General features: G+C 41.3%; 2 protein-coding genes across 2 annotated transcripts; both read left to right on the forward strand.

Moving 5' to 3' along the window:
* The first annotated feature begins 670 nt into the window (after positions 1-670).
* LOC115091688 (olfactory receptor 52K2-like) lies at positions 671-1,621 on the forward strand. The gene has a single exon (XM_029601849.1). The coding sequence runs from the start codon at positions 671-673 to the stop codon at positions 1,619-1,621; it is 951 nt and encodes a 316-aa protein (XP_029457709.1).
* Positions 1,622-20,485: 18,864 nt separating this feature from the next.
* On the forward strand, positions 20,486-21,445 carry LOC115091689 (olfactory receptor 52E4-like). Its single transcript, XM_029601850.1, has one exon. It carries the CDS (start codon positions 20,492-20,494, stop codon positions 21,443-21,445), a length of 954 nt encoding a protein of 317 aa, XP_029457710.1. The 5' UTR covers positions 20,486-20,491.
* Positions 21,446-23,093: the final 1,648 nt, after the last annotated feature.

Genomic DNA, 23,093 nt, shown 5'->3' on the forward strand with positions numbered 1-23,093 from the left:
TGATATTTATCTGAAAAGATCTATTGCTTAGAAATGATGTGAACCAGTTCAGTGTTGTATCGGTGAGTCCTATTTCAGATAGTCTGCAGATTTAAGCTTTTTTGGTCGACCTTGTCAAAGGCTGTGGACAAGTCAAGTAGGATAAGGATAAAGCATTGACCTTTGTCGAAGCCCCTTATAATCATATTAGATAGAGCGAGGAGTAGAGTCTCTGAACTGAAATGTTTTCGGAATCCGTGTTGTGTTGGGTATAGAATGTCATTGTTTTCCAAATGCTGGTTCAGTTGCTTGAGAACTGCTTTTTCAGTTAATTTGGCGAGAAAAGATAAGTTGGAGATTGGTCGGTAGTTATTAAGCTCAGCAGGATCTAGATTCTTTTTTTTTTTTTAAATGGGTTTAATTATGGCTAATTTAAGATCTCTGGTAGAGTTCCTTCTTCCAGGGATTTGTTGATGAACTTTGATATTGCTGGGGAAATGGTTTGTGTAATTTATTTTAGGGTGTGAGTTGGGATTTTGTCAAGTTCGTGGTTGGCAGACTTTAAAGATACATTGCTAGCAATGCTCTCCAATCCTTTTGCTTTTCACAGTGGTAATCAGTCATTATTTCTTCTGCTTTTCTTGTAGGACATTCCAGGCTGCCAAACAGGACTTCTAATCTGCCAATGACCATGTCAACATCTAATAGCACCTTCTCCCAACCTACAACATTCATCCTCGCTGGCATCCCAGGGCTGAATTCTTCCCAGTTTTGGCTCGCCATTCCTTTCTGCACAGTGTACATTGTCTCCTTGTTGGGAAACATCACCCTCCTCTATATTATAAAAACAGAGCCCAGCCTGCACACACCCATGTACTTATTCTTGTGCTTGTTATCCATGCATGATCTATTTGTACCTACATGTACAATACCTACAATACTCAGAATCTATTGGTTCAATACCCAAAAAATTTATTTCAGTGCATGCTTCACGCAAACATATTTTATCCACACCTTCTCAACCTTTGGATCAGGTATCCTATCAGCCATGGCCATTGACAGGTATATTGCTATATGCCATCCATTAAGGTATTCAACCATCTTAACCAATTCAAGAATAGCCAAAATAGGAATGGCTGTAGCCCTGAGAGCCATAGTGATTGTGATGCCTCATCCATTCCTGCTGAATAGTTTGTCATACTGCAAAGCCAATGTGATTCCTCACTCCTACTGTGAATTTATGGCAGTTGCAAAACTTTCCTGTTCAGATTTAACTTTCACTAGTGTATATGGTTTGATAGTAGTGACCTTAGTTGTGGAATTTGATCTGATCTTGATCATAGTGACTTATGTCATGATTCTCAAGACAATTCTGAAACTTCCATCAACAGGAAAGAAACTCAAAGCATTTAGCACCTGTGGCTCCCATGTCTGTATCATTTTTCTATCTTATACTCCGGCAATTTTGTCCTTTTTAATGCTCAGGTTTGCCAAGAATGCTCCTAAATATGTTCAACCAATGCTGGCCAATATTTATTTGTTCTGTCCACCCATGCTGAACCCCTTTGTGTATGGCATAAGAACAAAACAGATTCGGGAGAAAGTACTCTGTGCAATGAGATGGAAGAAAAGTAATCGCTAAACTGTAGTCCATGCATGAAACTCCTAGGGAACTGGGATTTGTTTAATTACATCTTCAGCACATATTAAACTAAATTATTATGTACAGAATAAAAAAAATATAAACAAGGATAAAAATTATACTGGAGTTTTTTCAGTCAGAGTAAAAAATAAATTGTGCAAACATGTGAATAAAATGATAGTAAAAGCCATAAAGATGCTTGGCTGCATAGGGAGAGGAATGGTCAGCACATAAAGGGAGGTGATATTGCCCCTGTATAGGTCCCTGGTGAGATCGCTCTTGGAATAACATGTACAGTTCTGTAGACCATACCTTCAAAAGATTATAAACAGGATGGAGTCAGTCCAGAGGGTGGCTACTAAAATGGTCAGTGGTCTTTGTTCTGAAGCTTATGGAATAGACTTAAAGTTCTAAACATGTACACCTTAGAGGAAATGAGAAATAGGAGAGATATGATAGAGACATTCAAATATCTCAAAAGTTTCCATGCACAGGCGGTGAATCTCTTTCAATGGAAAGGAGGCTCTATAATGAGGGGTCATGGAATAAAAGTGAAAGGGGGTAGAATCTGGAGTAATCTAAGGAAATATTTCTTTACAGAGAGGGTGGTGGATATGTGGAATAGCCTCCCAGTGGAGGTAGTAGAGGCAAAAACAATATCTGAATTCAAGAAAGCGTAAGATAAATACAGGGGATCTCTAAGAAAGCGATGAGAATTATAATACTACATTAATGGGAGAGATGGACAGAATGGAGGGGCCATACTGTCTTTTTCTGCCATCATGTTTCTATTCTTCTATGTTCTGCCAGTTAACATTCAAGAAAAAACTCAAGACCTGGCTGTTTCAGCGAGCCTTCCCCTAACTTAATCCTGTCGCAGATATGCCACATTTCATATTCTAAGGCCCTCCATTCAGTGCTCGCCTTCTAAGACATTGTAATTGACCTGTTATACTTACTGAGTTACCTGTTATACTTATTGAGTTACCTGTTATAGTTACTGAGTTACCTGTTATACTTACTGAGTTACCTGTTATACTTATTGAGTTACCTGTTATACTTACTGAGTTACCTGTTATAGTTACTGAGTTACCGCTCTCCTACCGTCTTCTTCTGCTCCCCAGTTCCATTACCCTGTTTTATTGTAACTTTTGCCCCCTCCTCTTTGTTAAGGTTACGGTTAATGTTATTACCCCCCTGTTCCTTGTAAACCAACATGATATGATTTGTATCATGAATGTCGGTATAAAAAAAGCACTAAATAAAAATAAATAAATGTTTCATTCTCTCCTTTATTCAAGCTCCTCAATTTTTCACTACCTCTCCACATTAGGCATCTAATGTCCTCCAAATCCGCTTTGTGGTTCCTCTCAATCTCCTTTTAGAAATCCTGATTTTTGGTTCTCCCTCTCCTATTTTAACTCCTTTAATTATTCCCTCTATACTCTGTCTCACCCCCTTGTTGTGAATCTGCCTGCTTCCGCGGACAGATTCCCTACCTTCTGGCTCCCTCGACGCAGCAGGACGCTGCCGATTCCATTTGTCATGGCCCGGAGGCTGTGGTTGCTTTCATCTCCACAGACAGAGATGGTGAGGAGGAATAGCCTAGTGGTTAGAGCAGTGGACTATGAACCAGGAGACCAAGGTTCAAGTCCCACTGTCACTCCTTGTGACCTTGGGCAAGTCACTTTACCCTACATTGCCTCAGGTACAAAAACTTAGAATGTAAGCCCTCTGGGGATAGAGAAATACCTACAGTACCTGAATATAAACTGGTGTGATATCTTAATTGAGATGAATGTCGGTATATAAAAATAATAAATAAATAAATCTCTGTGGCAGGACACCGCCGACGCCATCTCCCATGGCCCGGAGGCCGCAGCAGCTCCTGCTCTGCTTGGCAGGGCCGGCCCCGCCGAGCAGCCGCTGACGCCGACACCTCCCATGCGCAGCCTAGGACAGGCCGCGTGGGCTGCATCCATCTTTGGCCCTGCACAGCAGGGCTGAACACCCGGGAGCCTTCCCTTGCGGCCGATACCGCTCTGGCTCCCCGACGCTCCTCCGGGGGTCCTCAGATGGCAGGGAGCCGTCCTCACAGCTGCCGGGGTCCTCGACCGGCAGGGAGGCTGTCCCTGCCAGTGCCTGCAGCCAGCCAGCTCCTTCCTGCTTCTGTGCGGCCGGATGCTGCTGACCGTGGTCCTGCTTCTTGCTTCAGCTTTCCTTAGGTGCCAGCGCGCACCTCTTCACAGCTTTTAAAGAGCCAGCCACAGGAAGTGTTGCTGGTTCCTCCCAATGATGACTTCCTGCTTCTACCCTATAAAAAGGATTCTTCGTCAGTCTCTCAGTGCCTTCGGATTGAGTCTCACACTTGTCTGTGCTCCTTCATCGATCCAAGTCTTCCATGGTCTCCTTGCTTTAATGGCTTCGTGTTCAGTGTCTTCTTGTTCCTTGTTCCCAGTCCTGGTGTTGGCCAAATCTGGATGTCCATGTCTTCAGCTATTTCCATGTTCCAGATGTTCATCGTCCTGGTCTTCAGCGTCTTCAGGTTCCTGACGTCTCCTGTCCTTGTCTTCAGATGTCTTCAAGTTCCCGGTACGTGATGTTCCATGTCTCCATGTTTCAGAGGTCCCTTGTCCAGCCTTACTCATGTCTCAGCCTTCCTGGTGTTCTAGCCTTTCCTGATGTTGTGCTTGGGCTCTGGAGCCTTCTGTTCTGCTGGCCATGGATCTCCAGGTGATGCTTCTCTGTCTGTGGAGATGCCGGCAGTGGATGGGTGTCCTGTGCTCCAGAGCCGTCCTGACCTGCCAGCCTTTGTGGTGCTCCAGATGACATCGGCTCCGTCGTCGAAGTTCTGCCTCGGCTGGATTCTTTCCTGCGCTTGTCCCGCTCTCCACGTGGTCCATGACCAGCCTCCTCAGGCTGTGTAGGGCATGCAGTGGGACAGGGTGGTCCACGACCAGCCCATTGGATCCACCCATGAAGGTGGGCTGTGTAGGGTGCCCTGAGAGACAGTGCCAATGTCTACCTTCTCAGCTTCTCGCCTTGTTTGGGATGCCGTAGCATCAAGCCCTTGCCTATGATGTCTTCGTCTGTGATGATGTCGCATCAACCCTTGTCCGTGGTGCTGTCGCATCAACCCTTGTCCGTGATGCCGTTGCATCAACCATTGTTCATGATGCCGTCGCATCAGTCCCCTGTCAGAGATGTCTTCGCATCAGTCCCTCGTCTGTGATGCCGTCGCATCAGTCCCTCGTCTGTGATGCCGTCGCATCAGCCCTTCGTCTGTGATGCCGTCGCATCAGCCCTTTGTCTGTGATGCCGTCGCATCAGCCCTTCATCTGTGATGCCATCACATCAGCCCTTCATCTGTGATGTCTTCTGTGTTCCGGGGACTCCGTCTGCCCTCATCCTCTGTCTTGCCTGCTGCCCATTGCTGTGCCCAGCGACAGGTCCGAGGGGGCTTGGAACAGTCGGAGGACTGTTCATCAATCAACATTGCGTTGTTGGTTGTCTAGGGTGTGCAGGTCCAGTTGTACCCTAGTTCTTGCGTCTGCCATGTCTTATTTATTTATTTATTTATTTTGAATATTTTATATACCGATGAACGTTGGGAACATCTCATCGGTTTACATGAAACAACATATAGCTGAGCTTTACAGAGAAACTTAGAACCAATAAACAAAAAGGAATGCATGCATAATATTTCTAACAGAGAGATTCATCAATTAACTTACAAAAGTGCATCAGTTTAGAAAAGGGGGCAAAATTGCCATGTACCCATGCTTGCACCAGCTCACCTCCCATGGTTTGGCTTGGGGCTCCTCCCTGGGTCATGCCGTGGCCCAAGGGCTCACAACCCTGTTTAGAAACGACCGTGCCTCCGTGCCTCGGAGTGTGATGGCCGACGGAGGTCGCGCTCTTAAAACCTCTTCAGCTGTTCATATGGTTGCCTCTCCTGCTTTACACATAACTATAGATTCTTGTGGCCATTTAAGTAAAAAGTTAGAGTAATGCAAGCCCTGTAATCTCTCTATTTTTCTAGGTAGTCATCGTATCTGGAGAAGGAGCTGTTCAAACTCAATAGCAGATACAGTGAACAGCCTTGGGCAAGTGTTAACTGTTTAACTCCCTCCCATCCTACTCCTCTACCCACCCACCCACCACTGGGTTTGTTCTTCTAATATTGTCTGCCTGGATACATAATTGGAAAGAAGATAATTTGGAAATTTGGTAATGCCTTAGGTCTTCTCCATCAAATCAATTGAGCAAAATGAGCACTATCCAATGTAACAATTGTAGAGCCTTTATTTTGAGGCAAATCATCTGGAAACTTAGGGCTTGCCCCAGTTGTACGGAACTCTCTCCCATGAAAAGAGATTGACTCAAGTTAAAGCTGAATTAGCTGCAATAAAGTAAGTTTCAGCAACCACCAAGAAATCCTCACCCACTTTACAGTATTTAGGAATGGTTTCCCCATTACCACAGAAAAATCAAAAGCCCATAAAAAAGGGGTTTACAGTCGGCTCAGGTAGGATAAGACCTGTGACCCATTCTTCACAATTGTGCAGCCCACATGTCCCTCTTCCTCCCCCCCCCTCCCCACTTACACAGAGCATACAGGAACCCAAGAACATACAGTGGCGCTCTGGTAGAGTAAGACCTGTAATGTGGAGACACACGCTCTCTCAAGTACAAAAGTACAAAATTCAGTCTCTGTATTAAATAATGAAGAAGCTCTTGCAATAGAGATTGAAGTGGTATCTCAAAAGAAAGAAGAAACACAATGCACACAGACATTTCATAATAGAATCAATAACCATAAAAAAGCTCATAGTGCTGGGTTACTCAGTCATCAGAGGCACTAATTTGGGAACTCTTTTCGAGGGAAACACTATAGTTAAAAGCCTTCCAGGATTATTGGCCGGTAGAAATATTATTCAAATAGTCAAAGTGATCAAAGAAGAAAGCAAAGACTCTAAAGTTCAAAGTATCATCCATCTGGGAACGAATGACCTTGCTAGAAACAGCATCCAAGTGGTACAGAGAGATTTCCAATCTCTGTAAAAGAAGCTTAGTCACATGGCAAAGACTATTACGTTTTCACAAGTATTACCTGTTCATGGAAAGAGGAAAGAAAGGCTAAGCCATATAGATAACTTCAATGAATAGCTCAAAACTTGGTGTAAGAAAAAGTTTTGGATATATTGGAGGCTTGGGCCATGTATGGAACAGTAAAAGACTCTATGTCAAAGATGGCTTACATCTGTCTGTGGACGGAAAAAGGATCCTAAGAGATAAATTCAAATCCTATGCCATAACGCATTTAAACTAGATGGCAGGGGTGGAAGAAGGAAATTAGAATTCGACCCCCAAATACAAAGGAAATGGGTGAAGTGGATAACAAAAGTCAGCTGAATAAGGCAGAAAAGGAGTCCAAGAAAAGCAGTAACCTTACTGAGAAAAGCTGGAAAGTTATGAACACAAATTCTTGTAGTTTGGGCAATAAAGTCCCAGACCTGCAAGCCCTAATGGTGGAGGTGGACTTGGATATTGTTGCTGTCACAGAGACGTGGTTCACGGAATCTCATGATTGGGATACAACCATACCAGGCTATAACTTTTTAAGGAAGGAAAGAGAGGAGAGAAAAGGGGAAGGAGTGACTCTTTATGTCAAAAACAATATCCAAGCATCTGAGCTGCAAGGAAGATGGAATAAAGAAGAAGCACTATGGGCCGTCCTAAAAAAAGATGATGGTGCATCCATTTTTACTGGAGTGGTTTACAGGCCTCCAAATCAAACAGAAAAACTAGACTGAGATCTGGATGAATTCATCTGAAAGATGGGAAAGATGCGCCTCGAACCTTGTGCAATCAAATTCAAAAAGAAACTAAAAACACTTCTGTTCAACCATGCCTACATAGAATAGCTCTTCCCTTCCCCTCCGTTGTCCGCTCCCCCCCGCCCCCCCTCCAGGTGACCGCCCTCTCCTTATATTAAGGAGAAAATCATTGTAAATTGTAAATTGTTATTTTCTTGTTATGACTTCTTGTTTTTCTATTCTTCCTACTGTATTTTGGTTAACCCCCCCACCCAATTGTACACTCTCCCTGTTGAAATGTATTTTCCAAGCTTTCAGTTAATATGTGAACCGGTATGATGTCCCCACTAATGCCGGTATATAAAAGTTTCTAAATAAAGAAAGAAAGAAAGAAGGGAGACGTGGTGATTATTGGACATTTTAATTTGCTGGACATAGACTAGAGAATCCAGAATCTAACAGAAGTAGATAGATAGTGGATGCCCTGCAAGGAGCTCTGTTCAAACAAATGATAATGGAACCCATGAGGGAGGAAGCCATATTCAATTTTCATTAATGGAGATAATGTCTCTAATGTCTGGGTGGGTGCCCAACTCAGCACCAGTGATCAGCAAATGGTATGGTTTGATATAGCAAATATAATACAGAGAAGTCTCACTAAGACCAGAGTTTTGCATTTCAAAAATATGGACTTTGTTGAAATGAGGAAGTAACTAGAGGGAGAACTAGAAGACTGGGAGAAAGTGAGAGAGGTGGAACAACTGTGGGCCAAACTAAAAGGAACAATTATAAAAGCAACTAATCTATATGTTAGACAAGTAAAGAAAAGCAAGAGAAATATGAAAACTATTTGGTTCTCAAAGGAGGTGACTGATAAAATGAAAGCAAAAAGAACAGCGTTCAAGAAATTAAAAGGATCCCAAATGGAGGAACAGAAGCTAGAATATCTACTGAAACTGAGGGAGACGAAGAAAGAAATCAAGACAGCAAAAAGTCAGGCGGAGGAAAGGATTGCCAAAGAGGTAAAGCGAGGTGACAAAACATTTTTCAGATACATCAGAGAAAAGAGAAAGGTCTGAAGTAGTATAGTGAAACTGAAGGGTGGCAAGGAGCAATGTGTGGAAAGGGGCAAAGAAATGGCTGAAATATTAAACAAAAACTTCAGTTCAGTGTTCACTAAAGAAGACCCTGGAGAAGGACCATGTACAGAAGAGAATTTATGGGAAGAACTGGGGAAAACTGAAAGTGCACAAAGCCATGGGGCTTGATGAGGTTCATCCTAAGATACTGAGGGAGTTCAGAGATGTGCTGGGTGGTCTGCTACATGATCTGTTCATGTAAATGGGAGTGGTGCTGAGTGACTGGAGAAGAGCAGTGGTGCTCTAGCTTCACAAGAGTGGGAGCAGAGAGGAGGCTGGAAGCTACAGGCCGGTTAGCCTCACCTCGGTGGTAGCAAAAGTAATGGTGATGCTGTTGAAAGAAAGAATAGTGAACTATCTACAGTCAGAAGAATTGCTGGACCAGAGGCAGCATGGATTCACCAGAGGAAGGTCCTATCATACAAATCTGATTTACTTTTTTGACTAGGTAACTAAGTAATTGGATCGAGGAAGAGCACTCGATGTCATCTACTTAGATTTCAGCAAAGCTTTTGATACAGTTCCATATAGGAAGCTTCTGAATAAAATGAGAAGCTTGGGAGTGGGTGCCAAGGTGGTGGCCTGGATTGCAAACTGGGTGACAGATAGAAGACAGTGTGTGAGGGTAAATGGAACCTACTCTGAAGACAGAGTGGTGTTAAGTGGAGTGCTGCAAGGATTGGTGTTGGGACCAGTCTTGTTCAATATCTTTGTGAGCAACATTGTGGAAGGGATAGAAGGTAAAGTTTGTATTTTTGCAGCTAATTCTAAGATCTACAACATCAAACATCCATGATAAAACTCGGAGCATTGCAACTATGTCTCGATATCTAAAATGACCTTCCCTTTTTCTATCTATAAGTACATCAATATACTAGCTTGAAAACACTTATATATGTGTTAGACTCAGTTATATAGGAATAATTTCATAGAATCAATTATGCAAGTGTGTAAATAAAATTATCAGTAGAGCATATTTCTCCTCACAAATGGGTCTTCGCCAACACTATTGGGCTTCCTGTCTTCCCAGTCACAAAGAATCTTCTCCTCTATCGAACATCTTCCTTATAATAAGGAATCTTCCCCTACAAGCAACCCACATTTCACACAACTGGGTTTTCTCAGGGAGATAAATCTCCACAATATCAAGCCATATGGTACTATCCAGTAAACCAATTTCCTTTTAAAACCACACTATAAAGTCTCACAGCATTAAATTCATAGTATCCAATTCACCATTTGTCCATCACATCTAAGAAATAGTATAAACACAAATAGAAATCAGGAAGAAACTGTGACTTCACTTGCTTCATCGCCAGAACTGCTAAATGCTGCTACCTTTGACAGCATAATAACATTTCAGCATGTTTATGAAAAATTAGGGAAGCTAACCAAATTGTAGTGCGTTAATAATGGGAGATTTCAATTACCATCCAAGACAGAAGCAACCCTTGCACATAAGCAAGTAACTGACCGAAAGAGGTGCAAGAACACACTTGGACAATCCACCGGGTCAAATATAAGTATTCTTTAATAGAAAGTCTTTCATTCAGTGTAAACGGCAACTCCACAACTCCTTGCAAATAATATTTAAGGGGGACCTATTTAAATATTATTTGCAAGGAGTTGTGGAGTTGCCGTTTACACTGAATGAAAGACTTTCTATTAAAGAATACTTATATTTGACCCGGTGGATTGTCCAAGTGTGTTCTTGCACCTCTTTCGGTCAGATTTCAATTACCCCAATATTGACTGGGTAAACGTATCATCGGGACACGCTAGAGAGATAAAGTTCCTGGATGGAATAAATGATAGCTTTATGGAAAAACTGGTTCAGGAACCGACAAGAGAGGGAGCAATTTTAGATCTATTACTCAGTGGAGCACAGGATTTAGTGAGAGATGTAACAGTGGTGCGGCCGCTTGGCAATAGAGATCATAATATGATCAAATTTGAATTTATGACTGGAAGGGGGACAGTAAGCAAATCCATGGCTCTCATGCTAAACTTTCAAAAGGGAAACTTTGATAAAATGAGAAAAATAGAAAAAACTGAAAGGAGCAGCTACAAAAGTAAAAAGTGTGCAAGAGGCGTGGTCATTGTTAAAAAATACCATCCTAGAAGCACAGTCCAGATGTATTCCACACATTAAGAAAGGTGGAAAGAAGGCAAAACGATTACCAGTATGGTTAAAAGGGGAGGTGAAAGAAGTTATTTTAGCCAAAAGATCTTCATTCAAAAATTAGAAGAAGGATCCAACAGAAGAAAATAGGATAATGCATAAATGTTGGCAAGTTAAATATAAGACAGGCTAAGAAAGAATTTGAAAAGAAGTTGACTGTAGAGGCAAAAACTCACAGTAAAAACTTTTTAAAATATATACGAAGCAGAAAGCCTGTCAGGAAGTCAGTTGGACCGTTAGATGATTGAGGGGTTAAAGGGGCAATTAGAGAAGATAAGGCCATCGCGGAAAGATTAAATTATTTTTTTGCTTCAGTGTTTACTGAAGAGGATGTTGGGGAGATTCCCGTATCGGAGAAGGTTTTCATGGGTGATGATTAAGATGAACTGAACCAAATCATGGTGTACAATTCTGGTCGCCGCATCTCAAAAAAGATATAGTTGCGATGGAGAAGGTACAGAGAAGGGCGACCAAAATGATAAAGGGAATGGAACAGCTCCCCTATGAGGAAAGACTAAAGAGGTTAGAACTTTTCAGCTTGGAGAAGAGACGGCTGAGGGGGGATATGATAGAGGTATTTAAAATCATGAGAGGTCTAGAACGGGTTAATATGAATCCGTTATTTACTCTTTCAGACAATAGAAAGACAAGAGGGCACTCCTTTAAGTTAACATGTGGCACATTTAAAACTAATCGGAGAAAGTTCTTTTTCACTCAACACACAATTAAACTCTGGAATTTGTTGCCAGAGGATGTGGTTTGTGCAGTTAGTGTAGCTGGGTTTAAAAAAGGATTGGATAAGTTCTTGGAGGAGAAGTCCATTATCTCTATTAATTAAGTTGACTTAGAAAATAGCCACTGCTATTACTAGCAACAGTAACATAGAACAGACTTCGTTTTTGGGTAATTGCCAGGTTCTTACTTCTTATGGCCTGGATTGGCCATTGTTGGAAACATGATGCAGGGCTTGATGGACCCTTGGTATGACCCAGTATGTTCTTATGTTTTTATGTTCCATTTCTCTATGAAATTATTATAATAAAATTGTAAAATATCTTTTGTATTTTTGTAATATATTGATGTTTTTTTTCTCTCATTTGTAACTCTTCCACATTCTTTACAGTCCATCCAATGAACTAGATTTGAGTTCTCTGTTTTCCAGGTCATTAAACAATACTAGAACTATTATTGGAAATGCCTGTCTCAGTCTCAATGTCAGATCGGCCGGATGCAGCAGACAATGTCAGATTGGCCAGATGCAGCAGACCCGGATCGTGCACCACTCAAGAAGTCTCGATCTTAGACACATCATTGACCTCTCCAAATTAAGTATCTAAGACAATGCCGAGATTAATGTTTAAAGTGCCGACGTCATGCTTATAAGTGTTTCCCTGACAAAGAATTGATTTTCGAAACATTGCAATGTCGGGATTGATACACAGACAGCATGAAGATATTTCATCCATGATCTTGGCGCCATTGCAGTGAGCACAACTGCCTGGTAAAACATGATATTGTATACCAGCACATCCACTTTAGTGGACTCATACCTGATTCTCACTGATAGCTTTACAAATCATGAAAGCATCATACGCTCTGGGGTAACCAATGATTATAACATATCCATCATCCACAATCGTGGGGTTGGAGTATCAGTAGCCCTATAGGCATCAGTAACCTATCTGAGGCACCATATGAGGTTTTCCTTAAATGCTTTCTAACAATCCTCATTCATTTTTGTGCTAGACGTTTTCACATGTTTTGGTTACTACCCTCAAACATTAAGCCTTATTCTTCACTTTGATACAGCTCCAACACTGCTCTCTGCATCAATGGTGGGGGTGGAAGGAAATTAGAATGAAAAAGCTACTAATAAGGACCATGAACTCAGCGGTCGGAGTAACAGATAAGTATGAGAAAATAAGTGTGAAAGCTTGCTGGGCAGACTGGATGGACCTATTGGTCTTCTTCTGCCGTCATTTCTATGTTTCTATGAAGAGTCTCCCTGTGAAGGTGGTGAAGACAAGGACAGTATCTGAATTCCAGAAAACACTGGTCAAGCACAGGGGATCTCTGAGGGAGTGATGGGAATTGTAAAGCTGAATAGTTGGTGTGGAAGGATGTACCATCATATTCTATGCTTCTAAAATTAAGTGAAACGATACACATGATTTATTGATGATTTAGCCTCCTAGCATTTTCATATCTTCATTTAAATTATTCAATTTGTTTTCTTGTTTTCACATTTTTGGTTTATTACACATCCTTCAAAATTAGAAAGAGCACAACAAAAATGCATGAAGACCCCTAAAGATTTCACAATCTGTAAAATGCTCCTCTGCAGTGGTTACAGTTCATGGTTTATGAATAAATATGTGGACAAAGGTGAACTGGTAGATGTGGTGTATTTGGATTTTAAGAAGGCATTTGTCAAAGTCCCTCATGAGAAGCTTCTAAGGAAACTAAAAAGTCATGGGATAGGAGGTGATGTCCTTTCATGGATTACAAACTGGTTAAAAGACAGGAAACAGAGAACAGGATTAAATGGTCTGTTTCACAGTGGAAAAGGGTGCTTTTTAAAATATTATAAATGATCTGGAAAGGGGTAAGATGAGTGAGGTGATCAAATTTGCAAATGACACAAAATTATTCAGATAGTTAATCAAATTAACTATCTGAATAATTTTGATAAATTGCAGGAGGACCTTGTGAGACTGGAAAATTGGGATTGCAAAATACAGATGAAATTTAATGCAGATAAGTGCAAGGTGTTGCATATAGAGAAAAATAACCTTTGCTGTGGTTACACGATGTTAGGTTTTATCTTAGGAGCTACCACCCAGGAAAAAGATCTAGACATCATAGTGGATAATACATTGAAATCGTTGACTCATTGTACTGTGGTAGTCAAAAAAGCAAACTGAATTTTAAGAATTATTAGGAAGGGAATGGTAAATAAAACAATGGATGTCATAATTCCTCTGTATCGCTCAATCATTAGACCACACCTTGAAACTGTTTGCAATTCTGGTCACCGCATCTCAAAAAAGACATGGTTGCACTGGAGGAAATACAGAGAAGGGCGACCAAAATGATAAGCGGCATGGAACAGCTCCCCTATGAGAAAAGGCTAAAGAAGTTATGGCTATTGAGTTTGGAGAAGAGACGACTGAGGGGGGATATGATAGAAGTCTACAAAATCATGAAAGGACTTGAACAGGCCATTGTAAATCGGTTATTTACTTGTTCAGATAATAGAAGGACTAGGGGGCACTCCATAAAGTTGGCAAGTAGCTCATTTAAAACAAATTGAAATAAATTATTTTTCACTTAGCACATAGTTAAGCTCTGGAATTCATTGCCAGAGGATGTGGCAGTTAGTGTAGGTGGGTTTAAAAAAGGTTTGGATAAGTTCCTGGTGGAAAAGTCCATAAACTGCTATTAATCATCAATAGGGAATAACCACTGCTTGTTGCCATCATTTGTAGCATGGGATCTATTTAATGTTTGGGTACTTGCCAGGTACTTGTGACTTGGATCGGCCACTGTTGGAGACAGGACACTGGGCTTGATGGACTCTTCATCTGACCCAGTATGGCATATCTTATATTCTTGTGTTATGTTCTCATGTTCACTAATTGTGATAGTCTGGATGGTTGTTCTGTACCTTTGCACAGTCAAAGCTGGATCTGCTAAAATCATCCAAATGGCACAAGTATGTTACTAGATCGTTCTTTCTTTAATTCGTGTTTCATACTGTAGCAGTTCTCTGCAGATTCAAAGATTAAGGACATTTAAATGATTCCAATAATGGGACACCACATCTGGAGAAAATGCCATGGAAGGAACACAAGCAATGCCATCAATGCTTCCTAAAATCGAGATAAATCCTCCACAGCAGGCTTAATGAAGGTTCATATTCTAAGTCTCCTGTACATTATACAGTTCGCAGGGACTAGAGGGCAGAGAACAGAATGTTGAGATTTTCACTAAAGAAACACATACCTTCTAAAGCAAATCTCTTACCAATAGCTTGCTTATCTAGAAACAATATTCAATGTTGAGATTTTCACTAAACATACACATACCTTCTAAAGCACATCTCTTACCAATAGCTTGCTTATCTAGAAACAATATTCAATGTTGAGATTTTCACTAAAGATACACGTACCTTCTAAAGCATATCTCTTACCAATACCTTCCTTATCGAGAAACAATATTCAATGCTGAGATTTTCACTAAAGATACACTTACCTTCTAAAACATATCTCTTACCAATAGCTTCCTTATCTAGAAACAATATTCAATGTTGAGATTTTCACTAAAGAAACACATACCTTCTAAAGCATATCCCTTACCAATAGCTTCCTTATCTAGAAACAATATTCAATGCTGAGATTTTCACTAAAGATACACATACCTTCTAAAGCATATCCCTTACCAATAGCTTGCTTATCTAGAAACAATATTCAATGTTGAGATTTTCACTAAAGAAACACATATCTTCTAAAGCATATCCCTTACCAATAGCTTGCTTATCTAGAAACAATATTCAATGCTGAGATTTTCACTAAAGATACACTTACCTTCTAAAACATATCTCTTACCAATAGCTTCCTTATCTAGAAACAATATTCAATGTTGAGATTTTCACTAAAGAAACACATACCTTCTAAAGCATATCCCTTACCAATAGCTTCCTTATCTAGAAACAATATTCAATGCTGAGATTTTCACTAAAGATACACATACCTTCTAAAGCATATCCCTTACCAATAGCTTGCTTATCTAGAAACAATATTCAATTCAATACTCCGTTCTTTTAAACACTTTGAAGCCATGCAATCTCAGTGTGCTTGGTGGCTCAGATATTTTAGCCACAGCAATGCAAAGATGCCCATCATAACATGACACAGTATATCCCACAATTGTTGGCAACACTGACATTCCGACACTGCATTACAATAATTTTGAGTTTATGCAGGCACATTTTGCAGCACACAAGGGGCTGCATAAAGAGAAAGCTAGAATTAATGAATCTGAAACGACTGAGACCTCTGGTGACATGCAGAACAATTAAGATCAATGTCTCTCACTTGTGAATCTCATCTGGGATTTGGTTTCACTATATATTCCCACATACCTTACCTCTCAGACTAGAGATGTGTACGGATTGGGGTGAAGTTCCTACTCTTCCTTGTGTAGGTGATATTGCTCCTTTATCACTAGACATGCTTTGCTGAAGGTGAGTAAATGCTTTTATTAAATGTTGGTCTTGATTATTTAGTTATGCATCTGATTAATATTAAATAGAGAAATCATCTGCTGGAATTCAGCCAGTGCTTAAACAGAAGGGGGACTTAGGGAAATGACAATACTCTAATATTCAGTCCCTCTGTAATGTTAAGATAAACCAGCTAACTCACCCCTAGATTAATCAAAATGTTATAATAATGCCCAAGGTAAGAAAAAGAGGCATGTACACCTAATTTTAGAAATAAGCACCATGGAGAGAGAGAGAGACCATTTATAAGGCCTTTATAGTAGTCAACTATTTACGGACTCTATAAGAGGGTACTATCAAGCTAGGGCTAGAGAACAGAGTAGAAATTCTAACTTTGTGAGACTTTCCTCACTCCAAATGATGTTGTCTTCACTGAGGTGTACTGTGCTGTTTTTACATCTCACTCTGCATATAAAAATGGCCTCTAAACCCTAAACTACCACCAATCCTCACCTTGCGCTATTAGCTGGCCCTCCTATAGAGATATAAATAGTTGAATACTGTGACAGCCTTGCCAGAGGTGCTCTCTCTCTCTCTCTCTCTCTCATTGATCCCACCTCTTCCAAATATTTGCATTCACACTGTGCAGTAAGTAACGTGATTATTGCATGCATTATGGCCTTAGTGCCATAACACATTTTGATGAATGACCCTATTAGTTTTTAAACCCAGATTTTATCACATTCTCTGGCACACATTCCTGAATTTTAATTATGCATTGAGTAAAAAAATAGTTTCTCTTAACCGGCCTAATCTGGTCAGGCCAAAGACCTGTCCTAAAGTTAGCCAGCTAACTTTAAGATAGCCAGCTATATTCAATGAAACAGTTGCACTAATGAATATACTTCCAAAGTTAGCCAGATAACTTCATCTGACTAATTATGCTCTCTGGACTGTGTCTGAATATGAACCTCGCGCATCTTTGAAAGAGAAAACAACTAATTTCCATTTCCCATTCTACTCCACTCATGATTTTATAAACCTCTATCGTATCTCATCTCCAAGGTGAAGATCCCTAACCTCTTTAGTTTTTTTCTCAAAGGGGAATTTCTCCATTCCCTTTATCATTTGGTTGCCCTTCTCTGATACCACTATATGTTTTTTAAGATGTGGTGACAAGAGTTAGACACAATACTCAAGGTATAGTCTCACTTTGGAGTGATACAGAAACAATATGATATATCTGTTTACTCTCCATTTCTTTCCTAATAATATTAGTGACTAGTTGCCCAGGAACCTGTACTCTCACGTTTTCAGAGCAAGTAAGTGGCCTTTGTAAGCTCACAAGTTTCCTCTGAATTACTCCTCCCAGTTACACCCTTGGAATGCCCCTAGCTTAGAGCTGGATTTTCTAAGGTTGCAGACCTTAGAAAATCCAGTGGTAACGGGGGGCTGGGGGGGGGGGGGGAGCGGGGGGCGGGCCTGTGAAAGCCAGCAGGCAGGCATTGCACCGCTGTGGTTCGCTGGCTGCCGGCTTTCACACCGAATAACTACACCATAAAAGGTATAATTATTCGGCGCGAAACTGGCGGTGATAAAGGTCCTTACGTTTCGCCGCCAGCGATGTCTGCGCAGCATCAGCCCCGGTGCTGCCCCGACTCCTCCTCTCTTCCAGGGCCGACTCCGCCCCCATTTAGTGATCGCACGCGAAAAGTCCCTTTCCGCGTGCGATTGCTTTTGAAAATGGCCCCCTTAGCCAGGTAAATTCTAGCTGGCTATCTTATTAGAAGGCTAGAATTTACCTGGATAAGTGCCCAAATATTAATTTAGCTGGCTAACTTCTGAACACATTGAAGTTACTAGGCAGTACATTTAAGATAAATAGGAGAAAATATTATTTTACTCAATGCATAAAGCTGTGAATGTAGCTGGATTTAAAAAAAAATTGTGGACACATTTCTGAAGGAAAGCCCATAATATTAAGGTGGATTTGGGGAAATCTACTGCATAAACCTGGGATATGCAGTATTGAATCTATCAGCCTTTTAGGACCCTGCCAGGAACTTGTAACCTTGATTGGCCTCTCTTTGGAAACAGGATATTGGACTTGATGGACCTTTGATCTGACCCAGTATGTCAAATATTGTGTACTTATTTTCTTAGTCATTGGAATAGATGTTTAGTCTATTTTAAGATTCATAAGATTAGGTTGTACAGAAATAGAAGAATTCATCCATAAGGATTAAGGATAAGAAGTAATGAAAATAAAAAAAAAAAACCCAACTAGTTCCTGCAAGACTATCTGTCCATCAACAAATGAAGGGGATTCAAGGGGAAAATAAAACAAAAGAAACGTTAAGAACAAAGAAGACTAATAATATATCATTTGTATAATAATAAACTGCCAATATGATGTAACCACTTAATACATTATCACCAGAACATCATATAAACTATGGAAACTTCAGATTAATTTTCATTTGTGAATCGAGACCTCATATATTACACAAGAGAGTTTTTCTTTGTGTATACTCTCACTCTCAATCGCTCAACAAACAACATGAAACTATAAGTGTTATTTATAAAACTAGTGAAATAGAGACAAATGATTATAAAAGAGTAAACACAGTTATATACTGTGCTTGTTATGTAGTGGTGCTCATTAAAACAACCACACATTTGAGAGTGAGAGTAAACACAAAGAAAAACTCTCTTGTGTAATATATGAGGTCTCGATTCACAAATGAAAATTAATCTGACATTTCCATAGTTTATATTAGAGATGTGAATCGTGTCCTCGATCGTCTTAACGATCGATTTCGGCTGGGAGGGGGAGGGAATTGTATTGTTGCCGTTTGGGTGTTTAAAATATCGTGAAAATCGTTAAAATCGTGAGCCAGCACACTAAAACCCCCTAAAACCCACCCCCGACCCATTAAATTAAATCCCCCACCCCAAATGCCTTAATACTTCATCAACTTTGGGAGGGAAGTACTTACTTGCCCTAAACCAATGGCAGGAAAACCGGCACACTAAAACCCCCTAAAACCCACCCCCGACCCTTTAAATTAAATCCCCCACCCTCCCGAACCCCCCCCCCCAAATGCCTTAAATTACGTGGGGGTCCAGCGGCGGTCCGGAACAGGCTCCTGCAATTGAATTGTGTTGTCTTCAGCCGGCGCCATTTTGCAAAATGGCGGCCGCAAAATGGCGGCGGCCATAGACCAACAGGATTCGACTGCAGGAGGTCGTTCCGGACCCCCGCTGGACTTTTGGCAAGTCTTGTGGGGGTCAGGAGGCCCCCCCAAGCTGGCCAAAAGTCCTTGGGGGTCCAGCAGGGGTCCGGAAAATGATCTCCTGCCGCAAATCATTTTCCGTAAGGAAAATGGCGCCGGCAGGAGATTGACTGCAGGAGGTCATTCAGCGGCGAACCCCCGCTGAACGACCTCCTGCAGTCGATCTCCTGCCGGCGCCATTTTCCGTACGGAAAATGATTTGCGGCAGGAGATCATTTTCCGGACCCCTGCTGGACCCCCAAGGACTTTTGGCCAGCTTGGGGGGGCCTCCTGACCCCCACAAGACTTGCCAAAAGTCCAGCGGGGGTCCGGAACGACCTCCTGCAGTCGAATCGTGTTGGTCTATGGCCGCCGCCATTTTGCGGCCGCCATTTTGCAAAATGGCGCCGGCTGAAGACAACACAATTCAATTGCAGGAGCCCGTTCCGGACCGCCGCTGGACCCCCAGGTAATTTAAGGCATTTGGGGGGGGGGTTCGGGAGGGTGGGGGATTTAATTTAAAGGGTCGGGGGTGGGTTTTAGGGGGTTTTAGTGTGCCGGTTTTCCTGCCATTGGTTTAGGGCAAGTAAGTAAGTTCCTGCCCTCCCCCTTCCCCCGATTTACGATTTTTTAACAATAAATCAGGGGAATTGGTATTGTATCGTGGCCCTAATGATTTTTGACGATTTAAAATATATCGGACGATATTTTAAATCGTCAAAAAACGATTCACATCCCTAGTTTATATGATGTTCTGGTGATAATGTAATAATATATCATAACAAGTCTTCCTGATATATTTGTTTAGCCGTTTGCCATATCAAGAGATGTCTGACACCATTGTGATGGTATGTGTGGTAATCAATATTGGGCTATTTTATTTCAGATTGGAAAATTGTGACCAAGATACATCAATATGGGTTGAATATCATCCAGTGGTACCATCTGATTATCTGATGATGATGTTTCAATAAGACCATACCTGGCCTTTGCATTCTCTTTCAAACACACAGTAGCTCAACGTAGAAATAATTAATTAATAAACAGCAAGTCTTGCCATGATTGTCTAATATAGCCACACAGATCAATGTAATATCTACAAAAGGAGTTTTTTGTAAATCTCCAGGTCCCTTGATTTTCACAGTGGTGCTTATTATTTCTTCTGCTTGTTGGTGAAGAACATCCTTCTGCCTGGCTGCAGAACAAGACCTTTAACCTGCTGCCGACTGCCATGTCAACATCTAACACCACCATCTCCCATCATGCAATGTTCATCCTGGCTGGCATCCCAGGGCTGGATTCCTCCCAGTTTTGGTTCTCCATTCCTTTCTGCACAGTGTACATTGTCTCCTTGTTGGGAAACATCACCCTCCTCTATATTATAAAAACAGAGCCCAGGCTGCACACCCCCATGTACTTTTTCCTGGCCTTGTTAGCCATGACGGATCTGTTAATACCCACATCTACAATACCAAAAATGCTTGGAATCTATTGGTTCAATGCCCAAGAAATTACTTTCAATGCATGCTTCACTCAAATGTATTTTATCCACACCTTCTCAGGCTTTGAATCAGGTATCCTATCAGCCATGGCCATTGACAGGTATATTGCTATATGCTATCCATTAAGGTATACAACTATCTTAACCAATTCAAGAATAGCCAAAATAGGAATGGCTGTAGCCCTGAGAGCCATAGTGATTCTGATGCCTCATCCATTCCTGCTGAATAGGTTGTCATACTGCAAAACCAATGTGATTCCTCACTCATACTGTGAGTTCATGGCGGTTGCAAAGCTTTCCTGTTCAGATTTAACTGTCACTAGTGCCTATGGCCTGACAGTAGTGACTTTAATTATAGGGTTAGATGTGATCTTGATCAGCTTGTCCTATGTCCTGATTATCAAGGCTATTCTGAACCTTCCATCAACAGGAAAGAGGCTCAAAGCATTTAGTACCTGTGGCTCCCATGTGTGTGTCATTTTACTCTTTTACACTCCAGCACTGTTTTCCTTTTTAATGCTCAGGTTTGCCAAGACTGCTCCTAAATACATTCAACCTATCCTGGCCAATGTTTACTTGTTCTGTCCACCTATGCTGAACCCCTTTGTGTACGGTGTAAGGACAAAGCAGATTCGGGAGAGAATACTCAGTGTGATGAGATGTAAAGACACTGATAAACTGTAACTCAAGGATAAATGCATGATGAATTGGGATTTTTCTTTAGCAAAACGTTTAGCAAAGTGAATTGCTACATTAGTACATTGTCATCGTAGGCCACTTTCTATGGGAAACCAAAAGTGCTCATATGCATTTATTTATTTTATTTATTTATTTAATTCGTTTATATACCGGCCTTCATGACATGGATCATATCAGGTCGGTTTACAGAGAACCTGGGGGGTAACATTCATTAACGACAGATTAACAAGATGTCATTAACAGGAGGCAAACTTGGAATCTGGAAAAGGAGACTAGGAAAGGGGAGGAGAGAGATAACCATTGTGTATATTTAGGACTTCGCTACATATATAGCAAGGAGAGTTTAAAATGAAAGGTTCCTAGATTCGGACTGATTATGGGAAAGCTTGGCGGAAAAGCCACGTTTTGAGTTTTTTCCGAAATGTTTGTAGGCAGGGTTCCAGTCTGGTGGAATAGTATTCCAAATGGTAGGTCCTGCTATCGAGAATGCTCGTTCTTTAGTGGCTGTGTGGCGTGAGGCTTTGGCTGAGGGAACAATGTAGAGCTCCTTTGTACAATTCTCTAATCGGTCTGGAGGAGGTATGTAGTCTGAGTGGGATCTGGAGGTCAAGCTGGAGTTGTTTGTGAATAGATTTGTGGATTATGGTGAGGGATTTGTATACAATTCTTTGGTTTATTGGTAGCCAATGTAAGTTCCGGAGGACGGGAGTAATGTGGTCTCCACGATTAGTGTTTGTCAGGACTCTGGCTGCCGCGTTCTGTAGCAACTATAGTGGTTTTGTGGATGAGAGGGGAAGCCCCAAGAGAAGTGCGTTACAATAGTCAATCTTGGCAAAGAGCGTGGTTTGGAGGACCGTCCTGAAGTCATGTAAGTAGAGGAGAGGTTTAAGCCTTTTTAGGACTTGAAGTTTGCACTTACTATTTTGTGCAAGAGGCTGAATGGGGTATGAAATGGGTCACTCCCTCAATCTAAACAGCCCCCTGCCCCCAAAGTATATCTTCTTTTGCATCAGCTAAAAGTAGGCATGTTCTGGAAGCTAGCACCTATGCAAGGATTTAGAATAAATAGAGTTTGGTTGCTGCATGAAGTGAGACTTATAAGACTAAAGAGGAGAGGTATGAGATATTAGGAGTTCGGGAACCTGTCTGCAACTTATCGGGGCCAGCAGTGCTATAGGCAGCTCTCTCCACTACCATCTATACCTGCACAATCCAAATAGTTCAGAAAAGACCACATGTTTTAACCCCAGAATTAAACTTTTGTCAGACTTTGCAGGATTAGCATTTAGAAGAAAATAAACAGTACGTGTCTCCAAAGGTCCTTGCTACTTCACATCAGTTTATACTAAATGAAGCTCTGTATCATTAGTGAACTGAAATATGCTAGAAACTTTAGCCTGCGTAGACTATAAATAAAAGTAACTAGCTGGCTCACCCCACCCAATTTTGGGAGATTCCCTTCTGTTTACCTCTAGAGTAGTCTCTGGCTGGAGATCTTGGGGACCGTCTCGAGGGAAAGGATTGCTTCCTTGGTCCTGGCACTGGCTGGGCTGAGGAGGCGTCTCTCAGCTCTGGGGCCATCTCTGGCTTCATGGCCGGTGGCCAGATATCAGACAGGGCTTTCCTCTCTCCA

This window comes from Rhinatrema bivittatum, chromosome 5 (genome assembly GCF_901001135.1).
Source record: "Rhinatrema bivittatum chromosome 5, aRhiBiv1.1, whole genome shotgun sequence".
In the NCBI taxonomy this organism is placed as follows: domain Eukaryota; kingdom Metazoa; phylum Chordata; class Amphibia; order Gymnophiona; family Rhinatrematidae; genus Rhinatrema; species Rhinatrema bivittatum.

Coding starts and splice junctions, on each gene's coding strand:
- LOC115091688 (XM_029601849.1), top strand. CDS start 671: ATGTCAACATCTAATAGCACCTTCTCCCAACCTACAACATTCATCCTC.
- LOC115091689 (XM_029601850.1), top strand. CDS start 20,492: ATGTCAACATCTAACACCACCATCTCCCATCATGCAATGTTCATCCTG.